Source organism: Triticum aestivum, chromosome 1A (assembly GCF_018294505.1).
Source record: "Triticum aestivum cultivar Chinese Spring chromosome 1A, IWGSC CS RefSeq v2.1, whole genome shotgun sequence".
NCBI lineage: Eukaryota > Viridiplantae > Streptophyta > Magnoliopsida > Poales > Poaceae > Triticum > Triticum aestivum.
Genome location: NC_057794.1, coordinates 205,927,151 through 205,953,740, shown reverse-complemented (window position 1 = coordinate 205,953,740; position 26,590 = coordinate 205,927,151). Strand labels below are relative to the sequence as shown.

At 48.0% G+C, this 26,590-nt stretch overlaps 1 protein-coding gene across 2 annotated transcripts; it reads left to right on the top strand.

The window, feature by feature from the left end:
* Positions 1-9,636: 9,636 nt before the first annotated feature.
* Positions 9,637-26,029, top strand: LOC123043231 (uncharacterized). 2 transcript variants are annotated; one of them, XM_044465626.1, is made up of 6 exons: positions 9,637-9,791; positions 14,156-14,318; positions 22,567-22,660; positions 23,748-23,947; positions 25,376-25,494; positions 25,570-26,029. In XM_044465626.1, the coding sequence occupies exons 1-5, from the start codon at positions 9,729-9,731 to the stop codon at positions 25,471-25,473; spliced, it is 618 nt and encodes a 205-aa protein (XP_044321561.1). In that variant the 5' UTR covers positions 9,637-9,728; the 3' UTR covers positions 25,474-25,494; positions 25,570-26,029. The 2 variants fall into 2 exon arrangements, with proteins under 2 accessions (XP_044321561.1, XP_044321552.1); XM_044465617.1 differs by lacking the exon at positions 9,637-9,791 and adding an exon at positions 11,639-11,957.
* The last annotated feature ends 561 nt before the right edge of the window (positions 26,030-26,590 follow it).

Here is a 26,590-nt window from a genome sequence, read left to right as displayed (position 1 = left end):
TGATTATGCAATATAAGCATCACGTCCGTGTCAAGTTGACCGACTCCTGCCTCCATCTACTACTATTACTCCACACATCGACTGCTATCCAGCATGCATCTAGAGTATTAAGTTCATAAAGAATGGAGTAACGCCTTAAGTAAGATGACATGATGTAGAGGAATAAACTCAAGCAATATGATGAAAACCCCATCTATTTATCCTCGATGGCAACAATTCAATACGTGTCTCGCTACCCCTACTTTGTCATTGGGTGAAATCACGCAAGATTAAACCCAAAGCTAAGCACCTCTCCCATTGCAAGAAAAACCAATCTAGTTGGCCAAACCAAACCAATAATTTGAAGAGAAATACAAAGATATCAAATCATGCATATAAGAATTCAGAGAAGATTCAAATAATATGCATAGATAAGTTGATCATAAATCCGCAATTCATCAAATCTCGACAAACACACCATAAAACAAGATTACATCGGATAGATCTCCAAGAACATCGAGGAGAACATGGTATTGAGAATCAAAGAGAGAGAAGAAGCCATATAGCTACTAGCTATGGACCCGTAGGTCTATAGTAAACTACTCACGCTTCATCGGAAGGGAAATAGAGTTGATGTAGATGCCCTCCGTGATCGAATCCCCCTCCGGCAGGATGCCGAAAAAGGCCCCGAGATGGGATCTCACGGGAACAGAAGGTTGTGGCGGTGGAAAAGTGTTTTCATGGATGCTTCTGGTGGTTTTGGAATATATGTGAATATATAGGAGGAAGATCTAGGTCAGGGAGTCACTGAGGGCCCCACAAGGTAGGGGCGCCCCCTAGGGCGCACCCTCCACCCTTGTCGAGCACTCCAAGTCCCTAGGTGTCTTCTGGTCCAAGAAAAATCACCGTGAAGTTTTATTCCGTTTGGACTCCGTTTAGTATTCATTTTCTGCGAAGCTCAAAAACAAGGAAAAACAAAAACTGGCAATGGGCTCTAGGTTAATAAGTTAGTCCCAAAAATAATATAAAATAGCATATTAATGCATATAAAACATCCAAAACAGGTAATATAATAGCATGGAACAATTAAAAATTATAGATACGTTAGAGATGTATCAGTCTTCTCCTTGGTATGACTCAATAAACAGAAAATAATTTCAGAGAAACACACTGAAATATTTTTGGAGTTTTAGTTTTTCTAGAAGAAAGCAAATTAAAGAAAGAAAAACAGAAACGAGAAAAACTATTTACACGGGAAAGCTCCCAACAAGCAAGAAGAAGAATTGAGAAATCTTTTTGGGTTTTCTTTTAATACTACAAGTAGTTAATAGAAAGAAAAACTGAAAAGAAGCGGGAAATATTTTTCGGTTTTCTCAAAGTTTTTCAAACACACAAGAAGAAAGTGAGAAAATAAATCTAGCATGGATAATACAATAAAAAAGTGTGGACACTGACAAATAGAATGGAATGTGCAAACATGAATGTAATGTCGGTGGAAATACGTACTCCCCCAAGCTTAGGCTTTTGGCCTAACTTGTTAATCACCACTCGTAGTAGACATCAGGTCCTATGTTGAAGTGTTGTGGAGAGGGCACCTGAGCGTCCCACTCTTGAGGCTCCTCCTCTGCAACTGCCTGGGCATTCTGGTAGGCAATGATATCATCTGGCATGATCCGGTATCCGCCCCTAGCAATATGATCAAACAAAGCAGGTGCAGGTAACGGAATAATATCACGGGTATCCTCACTGAAGACCAGGTTGTAAGGAATATTAGTAATAGAATCATTAATATCAATAAAATGGTGATCTTTCATCGCTTGGTGATCCAAATAGACCTTGGGTAAATGATGATCATGCGAGCGGATCTGAATGTTAAAATGACTCGCTAGGTGAGTAGCAAAGATACCTCCATGAATTTTAACCTTGGTCCTGTTAAGGTGTAGGCGACGTGCAACATTAGCTTCTAGGCTATAAGTGTTATCACCGTATAGTGCACGGCATAAGACAGTGAAATTGGGGGCACTAAGTGCACCAACCTTCTCTCTAGCAAGTAAACACTTCGCAATGAATAGGGCAAAATAATGCACAGAAGGAAACTGCGGGATAGTGGCGGTGACACTCGATACCCCTATCTCGTCTCCCACTAACAGAGTGCGATAAAAGCCCTCAAACTCTGCAGGCCTAGGCTCTCTTATTTCCCCGTCAGAAGGGATCGAGCATATATCACAGAATTCAATAAGTGGTATCAGACGGGTTTCAGCGTATAAATCAAACTGCACCTTAGGGGGGTTATTCCTACTTATGAAATGAAAACTTTGCACAGAGGAATTTGTAAGGAGATGATATTGTTCACACTCGGCTACAATGAAGTTGGTGAGGCCAGCATTGGCAGCAAATTGTGCGAACTCTTGATGGATTCCGTCTCCATCCATGAAGGGGTTATGTGGCCATTCACACGGCCGCACTTCCGCCATTCTCCGAGTATGGAGGTCACTATCCGATGATTCTCCAACAACTCCCTTGGAGTTCTTCTTGGAAGCAAACTTCCTAAAGAAGCTCGTCTTATTCCTATGAACAAAATTCTGAAATTTTTAGTCCACAAATTTTTTTCTCAAAAAAACTTCACAAGATTGATAGCAACTACTCATGCGCATGCATAGAGGCTATATTGAGCATTCAAACTACTAAGAAATCCAAGAATTCAACATGCAAGCTCATCTACAACAACACCAAGAGTAGCTAATTATTCAAAATATAATCCACGAAAGCAAAAACTAATTCGACCAATGGAGGAGTCACATACCAAGTAGCAATCCCCCAAAACAGTTTTGGAAACGGAGCTTCGAGCAAAGAGATCGAAATCCGCGGGTTTGAAAGCAAGAACACGAGGGAGAGAGCAATGGTGAATTTTTTCTGGAGGTTGGTGATGACATGGGCTAAAGAGATAAGTGAGGGGGGCACGTGGGGACCACAACCCACCAGGGCGCGCCTAGGTGGGTTGTGCCCACCTGGTGCACCCCTCCTCTAATGTTATTTGCACTAAAAATTCAGAAATATTCACAAAAAATCGTATTAAATTTTCAGGACATTCTAAGAACTTTTATTTTGGGTCATTTTTTATTGCACGGAAAATCCAGAAAAACAGGATAAACATGGCATTTTATTTTATTTAACTACCAAAAATAGAAAATAAAAGGCAAGGATAGAAGGTTGTGCCTACTAGATTCATCAACTTCATACCTCTCAAAAGTGATCCATTAATAAGGTTGATCAAGTCTTATTAACAACCACCTTCGATTAGCATGAAACTGAAGAACTTTCTTAAAACACAAAGTTACCTCAATGGGGATATGCATATCCCCAACAATAAGTATATCATAATTCTTTTTGGCACTAGGTAGAGGTAGTTGAAAACTTCCAATAGTGAGTGTTGGAGATTTTTCAGTAACATTTATACCATTCACTTGGAATTGTTTCTTCGGAAAGTGCATCGTATGCTCATTACCATTGATATGAAAAGTGACCTTGCTTTTATTGCAATCAATAACAGCCTCCGTAGTATTCAAAAAGGGTCTACCAAGGATAATCGGCATGTTGTCGTCCTCGCGCATCTCAAGTATAACAAAGTTAGTTAAGATGGTAGCATTTGCAACAACAACGGGCACATCCTCACAAATACCGGTAGGTATGGCAGTTGACTTATCAGCCATTTGCAAAGATATTTCATTAGGTGTGAGTTTATTCAAATCAAGTCTTTTGTATAAAGAGAAAGGCATAACACTAACACCAGCTCCTAAATCACATAAAGCAGTTTTCACATAGTTTATTTTGATGGAACAAGGTATAGTTGGTATTGCCAGATCTCCAAGTTTTTTAGGTACTCCATCCTTAAAAGAATAATTAGCAAGCATGGTGGAGATTTCAGCTTAAGGTATTTTCCTTTTATTTTGATGATGTCTTTCAAGGGGCCATCTTTAAAATACCAGTCAAGTGAGTACGCAAAAAGACTGGCTTAATCATTTTAGCAAAGCGTTCAAATTCTTCATCATCTTTCTTCTTAGTTGATTTAGGTGGAAAGGGCATGGGTTTTTGAACCCATGGTTCTCTTTCTTTACCATGTTCCCTAGCAACAAAGTCTCTTTTATCATATATTTTATTTTTAGGTTGTGGATTATCAAGATCAATAGTTGGTTCTATTTCAACATCATTATCTGGTTATTTATTGTTTGGTTGAGTGTCTTCATGAACATCATCATTATCTTTTTCATTATCACTAGGTGAATGTTCATTTCCAGATTGAGTTTAAACATCAGAAATATAAACATCATTATTAGCTTCGGGAGGTTTTTCTATCTCAGGTTCACTAGAGGTATGCAAAGTCCTATCATTTTTATTCTTCTTCTTCTTTTTGGTAGGAGTACGTGCATCAGTGTTAATTCTTTGAGAGTCTTGTTCAATTCTTTTAGGGTGTCCCTCAGGATAAAGTGGTTCCTGAGTCATTCTACCTCCTCTAGTAATTACCCTAACATCATGATCATTGATATTATTATTCATTTCATCAAGCAATTCTCTCTGAGATTTAGCAACTTGTTCTAGTTGAGTTTGAACCATAGAAGCGTGTTTTCCTACACCTCTAACATCATTTGAGATTCTGAATAACAAGTCACTCAAGCAAACAATCATATCAGAATTGTATTTCAATTGTTTCATAACATTTGCATTGAAGTGATCTTGTTTTCTAATGTAGTTATCAAACTCATAGAAGGCATTGACTAGGATGCATATTGTAAGGATTGTCATTACCATTAAATTTCTTTAAAGAATTTACCTCTACCACCTTAAGTGGTGGTGTATCAAGCCCATGTATTTCTTCAATAGGAGGTAAAATTTTGACATCCTCGACTTTAATACCTTTCTCCTTCATACATTTCTTTGCCTCTTGCAAATCTTCAGGACTGAGATATAAGATACTCCTCTTATTCGGAGTGGGTTTAGGCGGTGGTTCAAGAAGAGTCCGATCATCATGATTTTTCAATATGTTATTCAGTAATTCTTCAGCTTGTTCAACAGTTCGTTCCCTCAAAACACAACCAGCACAACTATCTAGGAACTCCTTAGAAGCATCGGTTAGTCCATTATAGAAGATATCAAGTATTTCATTTTTCTTAAGAGGATGATCAGGCAAAACATTCAACAATTGGAGAAGCTTGTGGGAGACTCTCTTCTTCAATTTGCACAGAGTTAAATATTTCCTGTAAGGCAGCTTGTTTCTTATGAGCGGGAAAATATTTTTCAGAGAAGTAGTAAATCATATCCTAGGGACTACGCACACAACCAGGAGCAAGAGTATTATACCAAGTCTTAGCATCACCCTTTAATGAGGATGGAAATAACTTGAATATAATAGTAGCAAATTTTCTTAGATGAGCAAATAGGGTGGCTATATCATTCAACTTAGTAAGGTGTGCCACAATAGTTTCAGTTTCATAACCATGGAAAGGATCAGATTCAACCAAAGTAATCAACTCTGGGTCGACAGAGAATTCATAATCCTTATCATCAACAAAGATAGGTGAAGTAGAAAACTTAGGATCACGTTTCATTCTAGCATTCAAAGATTTCTCCTTCAGTTTGCATAATAATTTCTTAAGATCATCCCTATCATTGCGAGCAAGAAAGTCTCTAGTTGTCTCCTCATCCATAACATAACCTTCCGGTATCTTAGGAAATTCATATCTAGGAGGACTAAGTCTAATAGGTGTCTCAAGATTTCCAGATTCAATGATTTCATCAGTTTCAGCATTCTCAATAACTTCAGCTCTAGCAATTTGTTCATCAAGAAATTCACCTAGTGGCACATTATCATCAAGCAAGGTACTAGCATCATCATAAGCATTATCCATAGATATAGAATCATCAATAACTTGCGACATATACGAATTAATAGCATGTGGCGGTGTTGCAAGTTTACTCAAAATAGAAGGTGAATCAAATGTAGAGCTAGATGGCAGTTCCTTACCTCCCCTCGTCTTAGAGGGAAATATTTTAGTCTTGGTATCCTTCAGATTCTTCACAGTGATAAATTGATAATAATCCCAAGTGACTCAACAAATATAGCTATGCTCCCTGGCAACGACGCCAGAAAAAGGTCTTGATAACCCACAAGTATAGGGGATCGCAACAGTTTTCGAGGGTAGAGTATTCAACCCAATTGATTCGACACAAGGGGAGCTAAAGACTATTTGCAAGTGTTAGCAGCTGAGTTTTCAATTCAAGCACACCTGGAGATTAATTATTTGCAGCAAAGTGATCAATAGCAAAGTAGTATGATAGTTTTGATAGCAGTGGTAACAGTAACAATAACGGTAACAATGATAGCAACGATTTTGTAGCAAGTGTAGCAGTAATAGTAGCAGTAGTAACTTAGCAAGAACAATATAAGAGAAATTCGTAGGCATTGGATCCATGGATTCGTTGGACGATATTCATCATATAACAGTCATAACCTAGGGCGATACAAAACTAGTTTTAGTTCATAAATATAATGTAGGCATGTATTCCATAAATAGTCATACATGCTTATGGAAAGAACTTGCATGACATCTTTCGTCCTACCCTCCCGTGGTAGCGGGGTCCATATGGATACTAAGGGATATTAAGGCCTCCTTTTAATAGAGAACCGAAACAAAGCATTAGCACATAGTGAATACACGAACTCCTCAAACTACGGTCATCACCAAAAAGTATCCCGACTACTGTCACTCCGGGGTTTACGGATCATAACACGTAATAGGTGAATATAACTTGCAAGATCAGATCTAGAACATAGATATAATGGTGATAATATAAATGGTTCAGATCTGAAATCATGGCACCCGGGCCCAAAGTGAAAAGCATTAAGCATGGCAAAGTCATATCAACATCAATCTCAGAACATAGTGGATACCAGGGATCAAGCTCTGACAAAACTAACTCGATTACATGATGAATCTCATCCAACTCCTCACTGACCAGTGAGCCTACGAAGGAATTACTCACTCCCTGTGGGGAGCATCATGAAATTGGTGATGAAGGAGGGTTGATGATGATGAAGATCGAAGATTCCCCTCTTTGGAGCCCAAAACGGACTCCAGATCTGGCCTCCTAATAAAGAACATGAGGTGGTGGTGGATCCGTATCACGAACGAGATAATTCTTCCTTCCTATTTTTTTCTGGAAAAATAGGATTTTACAGCGCTGGAATCAAGGTCTGTGGGGCCACCAGGTGGGCACAACCCACCTGGGCGCGCCTAAGGGGGAGGGGGTGCCCTGGTGGGTTGTGCTCACCTAGGTCCCCCCCTTCGGTGGTTCTTGGCTCTAGTATTTTTCTTTTATTGTATAAAAGTTCTCCAAAAAGTTTCGTTCCAATCTGAGAACTTTTATTTCTGCACAAAAACAACACCATAGTAGTTTTGCTAAAAACATCGCCTGTCCGGGTTAGTTTCATTCAAATCATGTCAAATTAGAGTTCAAAACAAGAGGAAAAGCATTAGAAAAAGTAGATATGACAGAGACGTATCAATCTCCTAGATTAGATCTTGGGTGTTCCCTACGATTTTTTTAATTTTGATGCAATGTTCCCCATCACTCCTCTCCTCTCCAACCGGTTGTGGGCGGCATGGGACGACCTCGTCGTTCTAAGACGCATCACTGTGTGGGGCGCGACGACGCTGGTGGCTGTTGCCCCCTGCATGGAGGGCTACACAGTGTGGTCTGTTGGGTGCGGCCATGGTGGTGGTGGCGTTGCGGGCCTGATAGTGGTGGTGACCCATCTCAATCTGGATCTGGCGGCTCACCCATGGTAGGCGGTGTGGGGGCTGGCCACGACCCGGCGTGTGGTGCTGGGAGTGGACCGCAGTGGCACGCAACCAGCTGCTGCCAGTATGGCGGTTGCCGATGGTGAGGTGGTCCCTCGATGGATTTGGTTGCCACGGCATGGTGGGGAATCCATGGTGGTGGTCTGGATCGGTTCATGATGGTGTGGTTTGTCGGTGTGGTGGCGGCTCAAGGTGGTGTGCGGGTCATGGCGCAGCGGCGGCCGGGAGGCCTTTGACGTTGGCTCGTTTGCGTGCAGTTCTTGTGGATGCTCCTGGATCTCTCCCATGGTTGCTGGTGGTGGCCGGTCCGGCTCCTCGCGCCATCGAGCGGGTGGCCGTTTTGAACCAGGTGCAGATCCAGGTAGGGAGCCCTCGTTGCGCGTCAGGCGTGATGTTTAGAGAGGTGGTGGGAGGAATGGGTGGTGTCGATGGAGTCGGGCCACCTATCACTAGTAGGGGTGTCGGGCATCGACGTAGTCCGCTCCCACCTTGCCTCTTCCCCGACCTAGTTGTTCCTTGATCGATTTGGTCGTTCCGGTCACTGACAGCTCTATCAATGGTGGGAGCTTGCTGGTCGGTTCATCACACATCCATGGAGGACCTTCGGGGCATCTTGTTTCCTGGACGGCGACTCAGGTGGTGGGAGTCGTGGTGCTCGTGGGCTGAGTCCATGGCTCGGGCGCGAGCGGCTAGCGGTCATGGCCGCCTGGGCGGCGTGGTGGCTGTCATTTCGACAGTCTGCAGCGGTGTTCGGCTAGGGCTCATGTGTCTGACTGCACCGATGTCAAAGGAGGAGGATGCTTAGCAGGGTGAAAACCCTGTCTGGTCTAGGCCAGACCGACGAAGGCGGCACCTGTGGGCATAGTCATCTTCCTGAAGTCTCTTTTATGGTTGCTCCCACCCTTCGTCGTGCTCCGGATGCAAATCTGATCCTTGGATCAGGCGGTGACAGCTCAGCAGTGTCGTGCCCTTCCCGGAGGCACCGTCTTGGAGCGCACGGGCTCGTCGATTCTCAACTTTACCTCTTCTTGGTTTCTCATCGGAAGAGCGTCGACGGCTCCATAGTGATGTTTTCTATCTTATCTTGTAGTCTACGTCGAGTCTTTCGGTGTGTTGTTGTTGTAGCTCTTTGGCACCTATGTATCTTGCACTGGGTGAGTGTGGGTCTCGTGTAGTGTGTTGTCGTTTGTACCGGTTCAATTTGTTAGCAGTTGTTGCTTTATACTCCCTCTGTACCTTTACGTAAGGGGGAATTTTGTTTTTGCCACTCTAGATTTTGCCAATTTTTCTTATGTCACTGTAGATTTTGACATTTTACTTTTGCCACTCTTAGTTTTTGACAATTATCACAATTGTCACTCCCTTGGCAAAAGTAAAATATTCAGAGTGACAATTGTGATACATTTCAAAAGCTAAGAGTGATAAAAATAAAATAAAATAATTTTGCTTTTGACACGGAATGGCAATTGTGATAATTGTCAAAAGTTAAGAGTGGTAAAAGTAAAATGTCAAAACCTAGAATGGCATAAGGAAAATTGGCACGGTGACCAAACCACATAATTATAAATATGTTAGGAATTTGTTGGTTAGTGACAAGTAAATCAGTTAGTCCAGAAAAGTAAGAGATACGTGCAATCGACACAGAGATACTTTCATTCTTTTGCTACAAGAGATACACATGATAAAAAGTAGTTTTTTTAGGGCTAACAAGGGAATTACGAGGAATTAGAACGAATACACCTTACATTCTAGAATTTCATAAGAAACAAATACACTTTATAAAGGAACAGATTCAGTACTATATAAAGCGGGGCGAAATAAAAAGTCCTTCCAAGTCCCCCTTTCGCTCTAGGAAAAAAAGGGGACGATTCTGCTCGCGCCGCCGGTTCCCCGATGGCGGAGGACTCAGGCGCCATCCTCCGCCACATCTCCTCCCTCAAGGACATGCTTGACAAGGTCCACAATTCACCGAGCTCCCTTGCTGCTTTCATTTTATTTTGCAGCTGTCTAGATATTCCTACGCCCAGTTTATTGATTTGTCGCCGGCAAGTATGAGATGACGAATGGATTGACGGGACACTAGAGTTGGCGGCGCGGGCCGATTAGGCGCCCGTTTAGAATCTCTGGGTGTAGCCATTGCGAGGCTAGGCGGCTTCGAGAGAGAAAGCGGGCCCGTGTCGAGGAACCATTCCGGCGCGCCGCTGGCTTGCTGCTGCTGGATGGAGAGCCCCTGGAGAGCAGCTTATAGCTGGTTGTACTGCTCCCAGGTCGGCCCGCTCGATGAAGGGGCGGCCACCGGGTACGCCTGGTGAGGTGCAGGAGGTCGCGGGCCTAGAACGCCGGCGGCGTTGGGGGCGGCCCACGGTGCACGGGGTGCAGGCAGGCCGGGAATGAGGGCGCCGTAGGGAGCAAAGTAGCCCGTGGAGATCTGTGAGGCTGGGCCGGAGGGAGGCGCGGCACGGCCGGCAGGGCCGCCACCGAACGACTGGCCACCGCGGCCGCGGCCGCGACCATGCCCGTGTGGGCCTCTGTTGTCGCTGGTTGGGGAAGCAGCAGGGCCTTTGCCCTTGTCGTTGGAGGAGCCGCCACGGTCAGGGCCGCGATCAGCGGAGGAGCCGCCAAGCGGCGCCTGCCCGATGGTGAGCGCCGCAGCCAGGAGTTCTGGACGGCCATCCAACCGCGCCCTCTCGTTCGCGGAAATCTCCTCCATGAGAAGACGGGAACGCGCCTGCACGAAGGAGGGGAAGGGCGACTGCATGGGAAGAAGTGTCGCCATGATCTGTAACTTGCGGTTCAGGCCGCGGATGAGCTGTAGCGTCAGGGCCTGATCGGAGATGTGCTCGCCGACGTCCTCGAGTGCGTCGGCCAGGGTCTTCAGCCGCCGGCTGTATTCGGCGATGGAGAGATTGCCCTGGACGAAGTTCCGGAACTCCGCGCCGAGGACGACGGCGCGCCCCGGCTGGTTGTCCATGAAGATGATAGAGGCGGGGGTGTCCCGATCTTTCGATGAGATGATAACTATCGATTTGGTGGAGATGACTTTGACGATCCGACTACAAACGTGCACGACGTTGCGCCTTAGCAATCGCTAAACCAATCTCCTGAGGTTACTGACGAGGCCGGAAGCACGGTCAGCCTGACCACGAAGGTCTATTCCTGCAAGCAATCGAAGAACGAGCAAGAATATGATAAAGCAATCTGAATATTGCAAATATATATGAGGTATTGATAATGGTGGGGATCCGGAAGCGGTCTTGGTCTGGTCGTTGGACACAAACGAAGTACACGAAGTTGCAATGGCTAACTTTTAACTAAACAAATCCCCAGGAAAAGCTACTAGATGGATCTACTTATATAGGAGCAAGGGGTGGCGGCCAAGGAGGTGGGAGGACGTCCCCAGGCAGCCTAAAACTAAATCTAGGTCGTACAAGGCCAATGGGCCCAAGTGGAGGTGATGTAACACCTTTGGACTTGTAGTTTGACTCGGATTCTGCTGCAGCATCAGATTGTTTCGTCCACAACTCAACGCTCCGGACGAATTTGAAGGTGATTCCAATTGGGTTGGAAAGTGCACGAAATCTAGTTTCCAACAAAAAAAGAATCACCCAATTCGGAGTCCGTATGAAAAACTTGTGTGCGTTTTGAGTCAGGTGTGTCTGTGCAGTCCGAATCTGAATCCAGAACGTGAGAGACTTGGACTCTATCTTCTCTTGGGCCAAAAGTGACGTGAGAGAACTTTTTGGACAGCAAATAAACATCTCTTTCTTCCTTATCTTCATATGTGGATTGTACAAATGTTCCATACACCTGCAATTAGACAAAACACAAAAATGTGTGAAGTATTTTTGTTCTGGATAACATAAATAGATTATTGAATAGTTTGCACTAGAAATCACCTGACAAATATGCATATATGCAATATTTTTGGTCATATCCAAGGTAGTCATGTCCTCATCAGAAGAGGAGGTGGAGTTGCGTCCAGATGTCGTAGGCGGAGCTGTCCGGGGATGCCACCACGTCCATGAGCTCTTCGGCGACCACGCCGTGCATCCACAGCACCATGGTCAGATCATCATTACGCTAGATGGCGCTTTGATCGAGCGGCGCGGTGGCGACATCAAGGTGGTGCTGCACTTCATGTTTGCAAGAGATGATATAGAAAAGTTGTCGCCACCGGGAGTAGTTACCGGACTCAAGCTGGAGCTTGCCGGCGAAGTAGTGCGCGATGGAGGGCGGCAGGCCGGCGACGGAGGAGGGGCCGGCGTCGGGGGCACCAAGGCCGCGGTGCGGGACGACGGCGCCGCCGGGGCCGCCCAGCGCGAGGCGGGGAACGGCGATGCTGCCCGCAGTCCGGAGGATGCCCATGGGTGGTGGGGCGCGAGGGGCTGGGGTAGACGAGGACGAGGCCCCAGCGCCGCTGGGGACGGGCGTCTTGCCGCGGTCGGCGAGGGGCGCGCGTCGGGTCGCGGGGACCGCGGCGGGGGCAGGACGGGCCGCGGCGGGCGCGGCGGTGGCGGGAGGGACCGCGGCGAAGGGCTCGGTCGCCGGCGAGTCGAAGTCCTCCGAGCGGGTGAGGCGAAGGAGGCGGTTCATGGCGGAAGCGGAGAGAAAAAGGAGGATCGGAGATGCTCGCGTCTGATACCAAGTTAGGTTATGCAAAACACTCACACTGCTCTATTCACTGCGGCCGGCTGTACATATAGAGTTACAAGAGAGAGAGGGAGCAGGAAGATCGTGAGTGGTTACAAGCGATAAGCTAGCTATCCTAGCATGCAGGGAGAGATGCGCACGTAGTGCACGCGGACGTTGAGGTCCGGGCGAATCGGTCTGCATGGGTCAGCCACTTGGCGAGTGGAGAGTGGGCATTTTCCAACAGCGGCCGCCGCCGGCTCGAAGCTCTGGCGGCCGCCATGGCCAACTCATCCCAGTTTGTCTTCTTCCCTCTCTATCTATTCTCTGGTCATTCTCTGTTACTTGACTTTTTTTGAGAATTTGATTCTACTCTGTCTTACATTAGCTCGTTGAAGAAAACATGACAAGTAGTTTGTGTTATTCTAGCATTTGAGGGCGGATGAAAATTCAGTCATTCTACCTGCTATTGTGTCATTTTATTGTCTTTGTGAAGTTTGCGTTTTGGCTGACCTAATGTACTTTTGCTTGATATCAATTGTTTTTTTATAACTTATTATAAGGTTTGCAGTATCATAATTATCATTATGGTATTGCCAAGGTCCTTATCCCCCCCTCTATTGGTATGTTTTGTGCTTACAAGAAAACATCCTAGGAATATGAATTTATGGGGTAGACTAATATGTTGGCTACATGTATTCATGAAATAGTTGCCCAAACAGAACATATGACTTGTTGCTGTTAAGTACTCCCTCTGTGAAGAAATATAAGAGTGTTTAGATCTCTTCTATTTCTTTACAGAGGGAGTATATTATATCTCTTCTTCCTATCAGATTGATCTTTTGGGATAGTTGGTTGATAGGAATATCCTGACATGCTATCGAACTTGAGGTTTTGGGTTCAAGTCTCGGTCCTCCCTTTCCCCAATCATTTATCCACACCACGTCCGGCATGGGAAGGAGGTGTTGATCATTCCATATCCACATCGGATGTGAAGGGGAAGGAGGGGAGGGGGGGGGGGGGTAGGTATATTATATCTACTCTTCCTATCAGATTGGTCTTTTGGGATAGTTGGTTGATAGGAATATCTTAACAGTTGCCGCTAACTTTCTAGTTATTGGTCTATGTATGAGAGCACATCTCATTACAACGAATAATTTAGTAAGTATTATCTTGTAGAAGGAATGCCTGGTCCTGGCTGTTAAGCGAACATGATGTAAAATTATTGGACGTATATGGATTTATAATACTTACTAAATTTCTGGAACTGTGTCAGGAGGCTGCCAGCCTGTGCTTGAAATTTCAAATTTCTGGAACTTGGTCCACCACATATGGAGAACAGTAGCTGTCCGATTCGACCAATCAACGGCCCAGAATTCAGGGATTTGCAGCTGTACGGTCACATTGTTGAAGTGTCCAGAGCATTTCTCACCGTCCGATATATTGAATCAATGGCATGCAAGTCATGCAGAATGTGTTGGGGACAGTATAGGGTGTACCTATCATTGTTCACATTGATACACTATGTAGGAGTATAGATGTGTATCTCTGGCAATGTGGCTATTTGAATCTGGATGCGAATAATGAATTTTCTATATACTCATTAGATGTTATTAGCATGTGGAATTTCAACGTTATACATCTTATGAGGCTAACTATGCTCTTCTTTTCTCGATCATTCCCTTAATTAGGTCAATGAAGAGATTGAACAGAATATACAAAGGACCAGGGAAACAGAGTCAGAAATAGTGAAGCATTCTGAAACTGAAAAGGACTATCTCGTGAAGGAGTCTGAGCTAATGAAAGGAGTATCGGTTGCTGAGTTTGAACTTGATGGGCTTATGCAAGTGGAAGGTAACTATTGCCTTAATCATGCAATTACTATATGATGACTGACTTTGCTGATAGAAGTCACTTAGCTGTAGTGGTATTTATATGTACCAAGAACAAAATATCCATGTGTTATTGCCAAAGATTCTATAGCAAGGCAGGATAGAAGGATGCTGCTATTCACGTGTGGTACTGTAGCACAAGAACCACTGTATTTTGGCACCAGCAATGCTTGATTTTATCAGCTAAAGAAATAACCCTTTCGTCTATTACTTAGATTCAGGAGTTGTGCTCCTTAGTAATTTCCACCCCCATTTAAGTGGTCCTTTGTACATAGACTGCTTCAACCTTTGAGAACTTTGAGTACTAATGCCTTTGAAAATATTTATATTAGATACTTGAAAATCATGTGCATAAGTTCTCCTCATAAAACGCATACATGATTTTGTCGAATGTTATGAATATATTGCTATAAAATTTGGTGGTCAAAGTTTTGTTGTAGAAATTGTGTCAATGTCCAAAATGACCAGTTAGGGAACTGTCAAGGGCCTCGGTGCCCAAGACAGCAGGACCTCGACTACGTAGTTCGTAGTCGCGGTGGATAGGAGCGCTAGGGTTTTTGCCTGGCTGCTCTATGATGCGGGAGGGGAAGATAGAAGGAAATAACTTTATTGCTTATCCCTAAAGGGTGCTAACTATCTGATATATAAAGGCCCCATGGGCTAATAACAAACTAGAAACCTATACGAAATAAACTAGTCTAGGAACTAATGTGCCCGGATCAGGACTCCTGTCCAGCCTGCGCCTTGCCTGATGCGGCCGTCGGCTGCTCCTGGCCGCGCGGCCCACGTCTGTAAGACGTGCCCCACATGACATCTCTCCCCCCCTCGACGAGCAGCTCGTCCTCGAGCTGAAAAGCGGGGTAGCGCTCGACGAAACTGTCAAGATCCTCCCATGTAGCTGACGAAGCTGCTTCACCCTTCCAGTGGACGAGTAGCTGGCGAACGCCGCGTGCTAGGCGCGCACGAGTCACGCGCTCTGGTTCTGGAACAGCCGCCCCGTTGTGGATCGAAGGCAATCCCGGCGGTGTAGTTGGAGGAATGCCGAAGAACTTCTTGAGGAGGCCCACGTGGAACACGTCATGGAGGCGCGAGCGTGCCGGAAGCTCAAGACGGTATGCCACGTCGTTGATCACTTCTGAAATGCGGTACGGCCCATAGAATCGTGGCTTGAGCTTGCCCCTGGTTGGCAAGTTGAGAGAGGACGCGGCGCGCTGTCGAAGGCGAAGCCAAACCCAATCGCCCACCTCATGCCGAATGTCCCGATGACGTCTGTCGTAGTAGGACTTATAGACCGCCTGTGCCTGTTGTAGACGATAGCGGACGTCCTCGATAAGTTCGTCGCGCTCAGCCATGCTCCTGGCCACTGCAGCCACCCGTGTGTCGCCGGGCTCGTAAGAGCGAATAGTGGGAGGGTCACGGCCATACACAAGCTTGAACGGAGTCTCTTGGGTTGCTGTCTGGTAGGCGGTGTTGTATATGTACTCAGCCCAGGGAAGCCACCGGAGCCACTGCTTGGGACGATCCCCGGTAAGACACCGTAAATACATCACAATGATCTTGTTAGCAGCCTCCGTTTGACCATCCGACTGCGGGTGAAATGCTGACGTCATGTGCAGCTTTGTCCCCGTGAGGCGCATGAGCTCTCGCCAAAAAGCGGAGGTGAAGACGGGGTCGCGGTCAGAGACCATGGACTGCGGCACGCCATGGAGACGAACAACCTCAGCGAAGAACACCTGTGCCACTGACTCTGCCGTGTATGGGTGGGCTAACGCCACAAAATGGCAATACTTGCTGAAGCGATCCACCACGGTGAGGATGACAGACTTCCCGCCTACTCGAGGAAGCGCTTCCACGAAGTCGATGCCGATGTCAGTCCACACGCCCGTGGGCACCGGCAGCGGCAGTAGCAGCCCAGCGGGGTGCAAGTGCTCGGACTTGTACCGCTGGCAAGTACCGCAAGTGCGGACGTACTCCTGCACCGTCTTGCGAAGGTTAGGTGCGTGGAAATCGCGGCGGAGACGATGCAATGTGCGCAGGACGCCTTCATGCCCATCATCGTGCACGGCACTGAGAATCTCCTGGAGTAGCGGGGATGACGGCGGAATGTAGAGGCGGCCGTTGAAAGTAACGAGGCCGTCGGAGAGCGCCCAAGGTTGTTGCCGCGCACCTGCTGTGATATCCTCCCGCAGTGTGACGAGCGCCGGATCAGTGGACGTCGCTTGCCGGAGGCGATTGATGAAGTCGAAACGAGGCCCTGAGACCGCCATGATCGTCGTCTCCTCCGTGTCGCGGCGGGAAAGTGCATCCGCCACCGTGTTGGTACTACCTGCCTTGTACTCCACCGTAAAGTCGAATCCCAGGAGTTTGCCAACCCAATGATGCTGCGGGATGGTGGCCAAACGCTGGTCAAGCAGAAATTTGAGGCTGTAATGATCCGTTTTTACCACAAACTGGCGCCCCCATAGGTACGGCCTCCAATGGCGAATCGCAAGCACCAGGCCGATGAGTTCCCGTTCATACGCTGCCAGGGAACGGTGACGTGGCGCGGCTGGCCGGCTAAAGAAAGCCACCGGGTGGTGGTCCTGAAGAAGGACGGCCCCGAAACCGTACGTCGATGCGTCACACTCGACGATGAACGGCCGTGTAAAATCCGGTAACGCGAGGACGGGAGCCGTGGTGATTGCCGTCTTGAGGGTGTTAAAAGCTGCTGCCGCCTCCGGCGACCAAGAGAAACCATCCTTGCGAAGGAGGGCCGTCAGGGGCGCGGCAACCACGCCAAAGTCCTTGACAAACTTGCGGTAGTACCCCGCAAGGCCGAGAAAGCCCCGAACCGCGCGCGCCGAGCGTGGTTGCGGCCAGTCCGCCACTGCCTGCACCTTTTCCGGATCCATGGCCACGCCTGCAGCGGAGATGGTGTGACCCAGGTATGCGATTGATTCAACGGCGAACGCGCATTTGGAGCGCTTGACGAAGAGCCGGTGCTGGTGCAGGACCGTGAAGACGGTGCGCACATGTCGGAGATGGTCAGCCCATGTCTCGCTGAAAATGAGGATGTCGTCAAAGAAGACGAGAACAAAACGGCGCAGGTATGGCCGCAGCAGATCATTCATGAGGGCCTGGAACGTGGCCGGCGCGTTGCAGAGTCCGAACGGCATCACCAGAAACTCGTAGAGGCCGTCAGGAGTACGGAAAGCTGTCTTCGGGATGTCCTCCGCACGCATCCGCACCTGGTGGTAGCCTGAACGTAAATCGAGCTTGGTGAAGAAACGAGCGTGCCGTAGCTCGTCGAGGAGTTCGTCCACCACCGGAATCGGGAATGCATTCTTGACAGTAATGGCGTTCAGGGCGCGATAATCGATGCAGAAGCGCCAGGACCCGTCGGCCTTGCGGACCAGCAGTACCGGGGACGAGAATGCGGAACAACTCACACGGATGATACCTTGGGCGAGCATGGCGGCGCACTGACGCTCCAGCTCGTCCTTGTGCGCGGCCGGGTATCGATACGGACGGACGGCCACCGGGGCGGAACCAGGTAGCAAGGTGATGCCGTGATCGCGGCTGCGGGGCGGTGGCACGCCGGAGGGGTCGGCGAAGATGCCGTCGAACTCGGTGATGATGGCGTCCAGGAAGTCGCGGCCGCTGCATGATTTTAGGGCTGGCCCGTCCGGTCCTGCAATGCCGTGCCAGCACACCCGATGGCCCCGCCGCCAGAATGTCATGGAGAGGGCTCGGAAATCCCACAGGATCGGTCCGAGCGACGCCAGCCACTGCGTGCCCAGGACGATGTCGTAGCCCGCGAGCGGCAAGGCGAGGAAATCCTCCGCGAACTCCTCGTGGCCGATGCGGAAGGGCACGACGCGGTACGCGCCCTGGCACGGAACGCGCTCGCCGTTGGCCACCGTGACGCGCATCTTCTCTGTGGTGGGGGGCGGTAACGTAGCACGAGCGGCCGCCTCTTCGGCGATGAAGTTGTGGGTGGAGCCTGAATCGATCAGGGCGAGGAGGGAGACACCTCCGAGAGCAATCTGCATCTGCATGGTTTCACTCGTGCGCACGCCGGCGATCGCGTGGAGCGAGATTTGAGGGTCGGCCCGCGATGCATCATCAGTGGCGGAGGCCGCGTCGTCGTCGTCGTCGTCCGGCGCTAAGTCGAGGAGAAAGATGCGCTGGCACACGCGGTTGTGGCCCCTGCCAAACTTCTCGTTACAGTTGAAGCAAAGGCCCAGGCGACGGCGTTCCTCCATCTCTGTCTGGGAGAGACGCTTGATTGGGCGTCCGTCCGGCAGATTGTGTCCCTGCTGAGGTGCGGCTGGTGGGGCCGGAGCGGGGGGCGCGAGGCGTGGTCCTGGTGTCGGCAGGATGCCCTTCTGTGGAAAACGCACCGGTGGCGCGGCGGAAAGCGCGCACTGGTCGCGCAGCTCCAATTTGCGGGCGAGGCTCATGGCGACGGCGAGGGACTGTGGGTTATGGATCTCCACGTCGAGGCTGAGGGGTGGCTGGAGTCCCGCGGTGAAGATCTGCACTTTCTGTGTCTCGGATAAGGTGCCTGCCCGGGGAAGGAGTGCCTCAAACCGCTCCTGGAAGTCGACGACGGACGTTGTGCGTTTGCACGCCATTAGTTCGCCCAGCGGGTTAGCGCGCAGCGGTGGCCCGAAGCGGAGATTGAGCAGCTCGGAGAAGCGGCGCCACGGAGGTGTGCCCTCGTCGCGCTGGACCTGCATATACCATAGTTGGGCAGGACCCTCGAGATTGTAGGACGCCATCCACACCTTCTCCTCCTCGGCGATCCGTTGTTGATGGAAGAAGGACTCGCATCTGTTGATGAAGGCGAGCGGATCAGACTTGCCGTCGAACTTGGGGAAGTCCATCTTCTGGAACCTGGGCGGCCGATCATTGTGGTGCTGCCCATCATGGGTGGCGGCAGCGCTGGACGAAGAGGAGGACTTGTCCTTCTGGAGTGCGGTGACGGACGACTGCAGGGACGTCACCGTGGCCGTCAAGGCCTCGATCATCCTAGCCAGATCCGCGGTGGTCGGTTCTGCCATGCCGGAAGTGACCGAGGCGGCAGCGGATTGTGGCGATGTCGGGGAGCTGGGCGCGGACACAGGGGGGAAAGCGGCCGGCGGATGGAGCGTGGACGAGGAGGAGGATCGCCTGGAACCTGATACCAAGTTGTCAAGGGCCTCGGTGCCCAAGACAGCAGGACCTCGACTACGTAGTTCGTAGTCGCGGTGGATAGGAGCGCTAGGGTTTTTGCCTGGCTGCTCTATGATGCGGGAGGGGAAGATAGAAGGAAATAACTTTATTGCTTATCCCTAAAGGGTGCTAACTATCTGATATATAAAGGCCCCATGGGCTAATAACAAACTAGAAACCTATACGAAATAAACTAGTCTAGGAACTAATGTGCCCGGATCAGGACTCCTGTCCAGCCTGCGCCTTGCCTGATGCGGCCGTCGGCTGCTCCTGGCCGCGCGGCCCACGTCTGTAAGACGTGCCCCACATGACAGGAACTGCAGGGAGTAGTTACTTTATCTTTTCTTTCTAATTGTTATTTTCTTGGAGGTGGGTTCCTTAGGCTACCCTGTTTCCACGCTCTCCTCCACTGCTAAGTCCATACCGGTCACAATTTTCGTGCTGACAAGGTATCTCGCTATGTTGTGCTGTGAGCTAAAATGCAGTCAACCACACTTTCCTTCCAAGGTCTGTCATGCTGTCAGCCTCCACACGCCATCAAGCTCGCCCCATGACATTGCCATCGAGCTCCTCGTTCGGTCATGCCACTAAGCTCCTCATGTCATCGACCTGTGCATCCTGTCAAGCTTCACATGCCATCCACTCATCCTGCCGGCGTGCTGTCAAGATTCGCGTGCCATCATGTCATGAACCTCGATATGCTTCCTCGGTTCTTAAGATTCTTTGAAGGTGGAGAAGATTACCATAATTTCTTACCGAAAAAGGCTTTCGCCCCGCTTTATATAAAGCCATGATTAACAGCGCCCGGTACAACCGCACTCACCCACAACACACGCACACACACACCCAAGGTAGGATGCATAGGCGCTGAGCGCAACAACACAATCCCTAGCACTACAAGAGCCGCCGGGGGGCTTCAACCGTGAACACGCCACCGCGAAGAAGTGAAGCCGCATATGACGGAACCGTGGGCTCCAAGGCGGCGCCTTCAGGAAGGATACGACACCGGAGCACCGCCACCGCCCGATCCGAGGATCAGAGTTTCCCCTGGAGCAACACGACGGGCAATGAGAGCCGCGACGACGCCTTCAAGAAGGGAGCGCTCTTCGCCGCTGCCAGTCCGTCCGAAGATAGAACAGGTTTTCACCCCGGCCAACACTCACCGCCACCGAACGCCACACCCCGGCTACCATGCCGCCCACACGGCCGTGGCAACCGGGCAGCACCGAGGCACGAGCTCTGCCCATGAGCATCGCGCCACCACCACCAGGGCCGCCGCCCCGGAATCCAAGACCTTGACACCAAGTCACCCGAGACCCGCCGCTACCCCAACCGAAGAGACGAGCGGAAAGGACCCGCCTTTCGCACCCCTGGTCGGACCCAGCGCCGAGACCCAATAGGCCGGCCACAACTAGCCTCCATCGAGCGGTTCTGCTGCACTGTGCGCGAGATGAGCGCGGTCCTGCTGCCGGGCGCGAGACGGGCCGGTCCTGCAACCGGGCGCGAGACGAGCTCGGTCCTACGACACTAGGCGTGAGGCGGTCGATGGACCATCACATCCGCCGGATCTGGGCAGGGATGCCCAGATTCGCCGCCAGCACGTTTGAGACCACAAGACCCCACGAGCGCCGCGGGGGGGGGGGGGGGGGGGGAGGAGGAGGCAGCGCCGGCAGGCCATGAGGACGCGGGGAGGAGCGCCGGAGCAGGGGCCGGCTGGGACCGGACGCCGCGGGCAGGGGGAGGCGCCTCGCGACGATAGCCACCTGCGTGCAGGAGGAAAACCGCCCCGCCGCCGCCTCTGCCACGCGGCCTTTGGCCGGCGGCGCCCCCGGCGGCGAGGGAGGGGGGGCCGGGGCGGAGGGCCGGGGGTGACGGTGCTAGGGTTGTCTCCCGACGACGCTCGTTCGAGCGCCTCGGGAGGGGGAGCCGATCCCTTTTTTCCAAATCCAAAAGAACCCACCATAATTTCTTTATGGCCTGCCACAGGTTTACTGTCTAGATTCATATCTACAACGGTTGGGCAAAGTCTTTGAGTACCTGGTCGAGAAGTCATTTCACCTAAGAAATCGGAGAGAAGGACCCAAGGAGTCTACGGGTGGACTTACCTTCTAGCACTGACTTGCACGCTGACTTAGTGTCAAGTCTCGGTGTGTGCGGACTCAGAACTTGGCCTCAGTGATATCTCCTGCACTAAACCTCAATGCAGTTCCCTAGTCTCGACCTGCACACTGCCTGGGGCTCATCTATGGTCGCACATTCCCATGAGGATGCTGCCCCACGCATTGCCCGGGGCTCTTCTTCTATAGTGTCCTTGCGCTTTTCTCTAATGCCGCCACCCACGATGCCCCACCCAACTCTTTCCTACAGTTTGCATAGGTCGGGCGTCAATATCGTCTGGACTCGTCCGTGGCAGCATTTGCTGTGCTCTTCCGCAATCATCGTAATTTTTCCACCAGGTCAGATATATCATATTAGTTAATCTGTCTCTTTGTTATCTTGCACAAGCACATATGAAAGTGATAAGGTTAAGCAAATGAAGTAGTTTTTTGAGGAGTCTTTCTATGCTTTCATATACGAAACTGCAGAGATTTTATAGCAACCGAGAGCTGACTGTTGGGGTGCAAATCAGTCCCTTCTACTAACAATTGTGTCATGTTATGCATGGTTCTTAACAACAGATAACAGCACTATTTTAAAATTTATTATCTGTTCAAGATGTGTAGCGAAGGGGAGCCTTGGCGCAGTGGTAAAGCTGCTGCCTTGTGACCATGAGGTCATGGGTTCAAGTCCTGGAAACAGCCTCTTACAGAAATGTAGGGAAAGGCTGCGTACTATAGACCCAAAGTGGTCGGACCCTTCCCTGGACCCTGCGCAAGCGGGAGCTACATGCACCAGGTTGCCCTTTTTTTTCAAGATGTGTAGCATATTTATATGTTTTCTGTTGCTGCATATCAAGGCCATATGATTCTAATGTTGTATGTGGACTACCTAATCGGCTTTAACTTTTTAAGCAGCTGCTGGAACAGATTCACTTAAAGCGATGGAGGACAATTTGGAATTCCAGAAAGCTACTCTGAATGCAATTAGGAAACTATTCTATGATAAAATGTATGGTTTACATTTGATCCATAAATCATATAAAATTCCTAAGTGCACTCTGAGGAAATATGAACTTGTATTTCCATGAGGACGTAGGCTGATATATACACACGTACAGTTGTGGTAAATATGCAAAATCCCTTATACAATGGGGATATTACACGGCTATTAACCCCAACACACTTATATGAAAAAATATGATCCGAATATATTATAGTCAGTGGCAGAACACCCCTCGCCCCCTCCTGCAGTGTTTCCTATTATAGTTGGTGATATGACTATTTGGACTCATTTTACCTTTATGTTGGGAACTTTCTGTAAATCTTCAGCATGTCTGCTAGAGTTCAAGTATTTAGTTATGCCCCTAATGTAGCGACATAAGTTAAGATATCATGCGGGGCTATCTACCCGCCTTGCTCTCCCTGCCGATGTTTATTGGCCATCCGATCTTGATGGGAGGCACCTGACCATCTGTTTGTGCTGGTGGATGAGACTTTCTTTACTTTGCTCAACGTCCTTATTCTTATTTTGCCCTGCGTTTCAGCAAAATAGGTAGTGTTGAACCAGTGAAAACTTTCTCCTCTTTGCTATTTGCCATAGAAAGCAGCGCCTGTTTCGCTGTCTCCGTCCCCGTCCCCTGTTTTACCTTTCATGGCTCGCAGAGAAATCTCACTAAACATAGTTATTACAGAAACTCAAATGCAGAAGCTGAAAGTTCCATGTCCTCCAGGGTGAAAAATAAAACAATCCGTGTGTGTCAAAAAATTCTGAGAAATGTCCTTTCTACACTTGTAAATTATCATGGAAAGAACATTTTTGCGTCCTGTGCAAAAAAAAAAAGTTTGTTGTAAAAAATGGCTTCTGGATCACCAAATTTATTGAAAGTTGTAAGCATACAAAGGACTCATAACATTTGCAGGTATAATTTTTTACGTATTCTATGACAATCTGAACTTTTCGTACTATCTCCTTTCATGGGAGCTAAAATGCTGCTCCTGACTCAGATATGTTTCTTTCACTCTTTTGCTTCAAGCGAAGAAGCATGTGGAACAATAAATCAGGGATAAGTGTCTCTGACTATTAATATTCTTTGTAGGGAAAGGTTCATCGCTGAATCTAAAGGCTTCCAAGTTAATATGCTTGGAGGTTCAATTGAGGATTTACCTCTCCTACTAAAGGAAAGAGATTCACTAGAGAATGAGAGTGAGAACTTGAGAATGAAGATCAACGCCATACAAAGTTCATCAAAGGAATACATTGCTGAGATTCTTGAGGAGGTAAATGTGGAAAATTCAGGTAAGTGATAAGTACATTCTATGTTATTTCAGCTGAAGATTAGGTTCTATCAGTTATCATTTTACTGGTTTCAGTTAGGCTCTGTTTGGATGTAGACATTCAATGGCTTGGCATTGAATTTGCTCAAATGCCAAAAATCCCAAGATATTGAACGTCAATGCTAATTTTAATGTTTGGATGCTCATGTATTTAGCACTTGGAATCTATGAGGAGCACCGATTCCACTACCTGTTTGGATGGTCAAATATTGAATCTACAATCATACGCCCCCACAGAGCAACGCATGCACACAGCCACAAGACAGCACACACACAGACATCACCAGGCTAGCCCCGCCGCGGTGCGTGCTCGCTGGCCCAGCCGCTAAATGCCCAGGAAATTGGAGCTCCAGCCGGTGGAGATGGCCGGAGGATTGCCGGATAGAAGAGAGAAGAGGAGGAGCACTGAGCTGTGCTGCCGTTGAGCTCCGCCGCTTGGAGCATCTTCTCCCTCGGTGTCCCGTCCTCCCGTGTAACCCTGTTCTTTTTCTCGTGTGGGAAAGAGTGAAAGGGCAAGGAAGAGACGATTCTACTGAATGCAGAGCACCGGGGCTTCAAATTCGGGGAGGGGGCGCACCAGTGTTACAGAGAAGGCTACAATATCCTGCGACAATTCCTTGCACGAATGTCCTGGCCACCCAAACAGCGGCATTCGGGCTAGCCAAATGCCAATTACCAATTCCTGGCCCGAATGTCTACATTGAAACGGTGCCTTAAGTTATTTGGTGATGTTGAAGTTCTCTACATTCTACACAAATTTTGGTTGCTTCTTTTCATTTCGGTTCAATTGTGGTCTTCAGTTGCTTATCAATTGATAAAACTTTTTGTTCATCTGCCACTTTTAAGTGTCGGAAGTTATTTCACAATATCTGCGACTTGATTTATTATACATTAAAAAAGTGGTTTAATGCTGGAAGTTCAATTCTACACTTGACATGGAAAGCAACAATTACTCTCTTGACAGTTGCCTTTTGCCACTAGGACTCTTAACAATGCGCACATTATTATTTTTGTATCAGCATTTTATCTCTATGCCTAGATGAGCATTTCTAGTGTCAGTAGTTGCAAAATTAGTCCTCAACTCATAGTGTGCGAAGAGAAGAAAATAAAAATATTTATTATCTGTTTTAGTTTTGTTTTCCTTGCATCTCCTTGCGTGCAGTCTTGTCTCTGGGGTCATACCCTTTTTTTTTGCGGGGTGAAAGAAATTTATTCCATGGTAATAGACTGGGGTGGGGTCAGACCTTTAACTATGTGTATTTTAGACCTTCAGCATGCTGCCTCTTTTTATGTTGGGCAGTTGGTTATTTTATTCGTGCATTTGCTATATGTAAGCCGCCTAGATTCTGTTACATCATAACCAAATTTGCCTTCCTTCTGAGTGCTGCAGTTCTGGAGTCTGATGTACACTATAGGATTTCGGAATACATGGAAATTCTCAAGGATATAAACAACCTGAAGATTCTATTTAGTTCGAGCAATTCTTAAGAAGGGTCTTCATTGTTGCAGGTAATTGCATATTTTATTTTGGCTTGATGTTTTTCTTACCCCCAGGCACACCTTTGACTTTTGTTTTCTGTCTAGGCTCATGACCCATCAAAGTTGCCACATGTTTCTTGTGTCTTCAGTATGCCATTTTGGTTTGGCTGTCAAGAATCTTCAGCAAGCTCAATGGAAATACCTTGTACATGTTTCTTCTGTCGAGAAGGTTACACCAGATCTAGCACGAATTTACTGCACTACCAAACATGTATTGGTCATGGCTTGTATATACAGTTCAGTTAACCTCTGTACTGTAGATTTCAAGCTGAGGGATAGTAGGAAAAGGCAAAGTGCCTAGGAATGCAGATTGGAAAAACAGCAAAGTCTTTTGTGGGCAATTGTTGTTTTTAAATCTGATCGAGGAGATGTGAAAACGTCAGATATTGCGAGAAATTGTTAGTAATGGAATAGTTGGTTCATCTTAAGGGAAATTGTACGCCACTACATGGCTCCTCGATCTCTGATGTACCAGTGAAGAATGGAACAATAATCTTACAGCTCACTAGAACAATAATCTTACAGCCCGTCTTCACAAATTTTAAGAATATCGAGATGCCATATCTGAGAAAAGTGAAACGGTTTTAGATATAGGATTGCATAACAAGTTTAAGGATAAGAATGCATGAATTGATGTACACATATTCAGACATTAGCTGACGGGAATGTGTAATAGCATGGCTTCCAAACTAAAAATAATTTAGGACAGTGGATATCACTTGAAATACTAAGGGATTGAGGCATGTCCATCATTGACGATATGTTGTTCGCGAGAATACACTTCATTGGGATAACTCCATGCAATGCTTTTCAAATATTTTTTCTTTTACTTTCGCGGGCAATGCAAGCTTCCAAACATTCGGTCAAATAGGATTAGAACCACTGGACGTCGAAGGTATAACATGGGGCATATTATCGAACTTGATGTCTCCACTTGACGTGATAAGCAGATTTTATCGAGAAGGTGTTGACATCAGATTTTTGCATGGCACAAAACCCAATCAAGATGACATCGGATGGAAAAAGTTTCAACATCAAAGTCGTGCGTCTCGTTGAAACAGTTGAT

Coding starts and splice junctions, on each gene's coding strand:
- LOC123043231 (XM_044465617.1), top strand. CDS start 11,781: ATGTCCTCATCAGAAGAGGAGGTGGAGTTGCGTCCAGATGTCGTAGGC. Junction 14,319..22,566: donor TGGGCTTATGCAAGTGGAAG/GTAACTATTGCC, acceptor CTTTTTAAGCAG/CTGCTGGAACAGATTCACTT. Junction 22,661..23,747: donor AAACTATTCTATGATAAAAT/GTATGGTTTACA, acceptor TATTCTTTGTAG/GGAAAGGTTCATCGCTGAAT.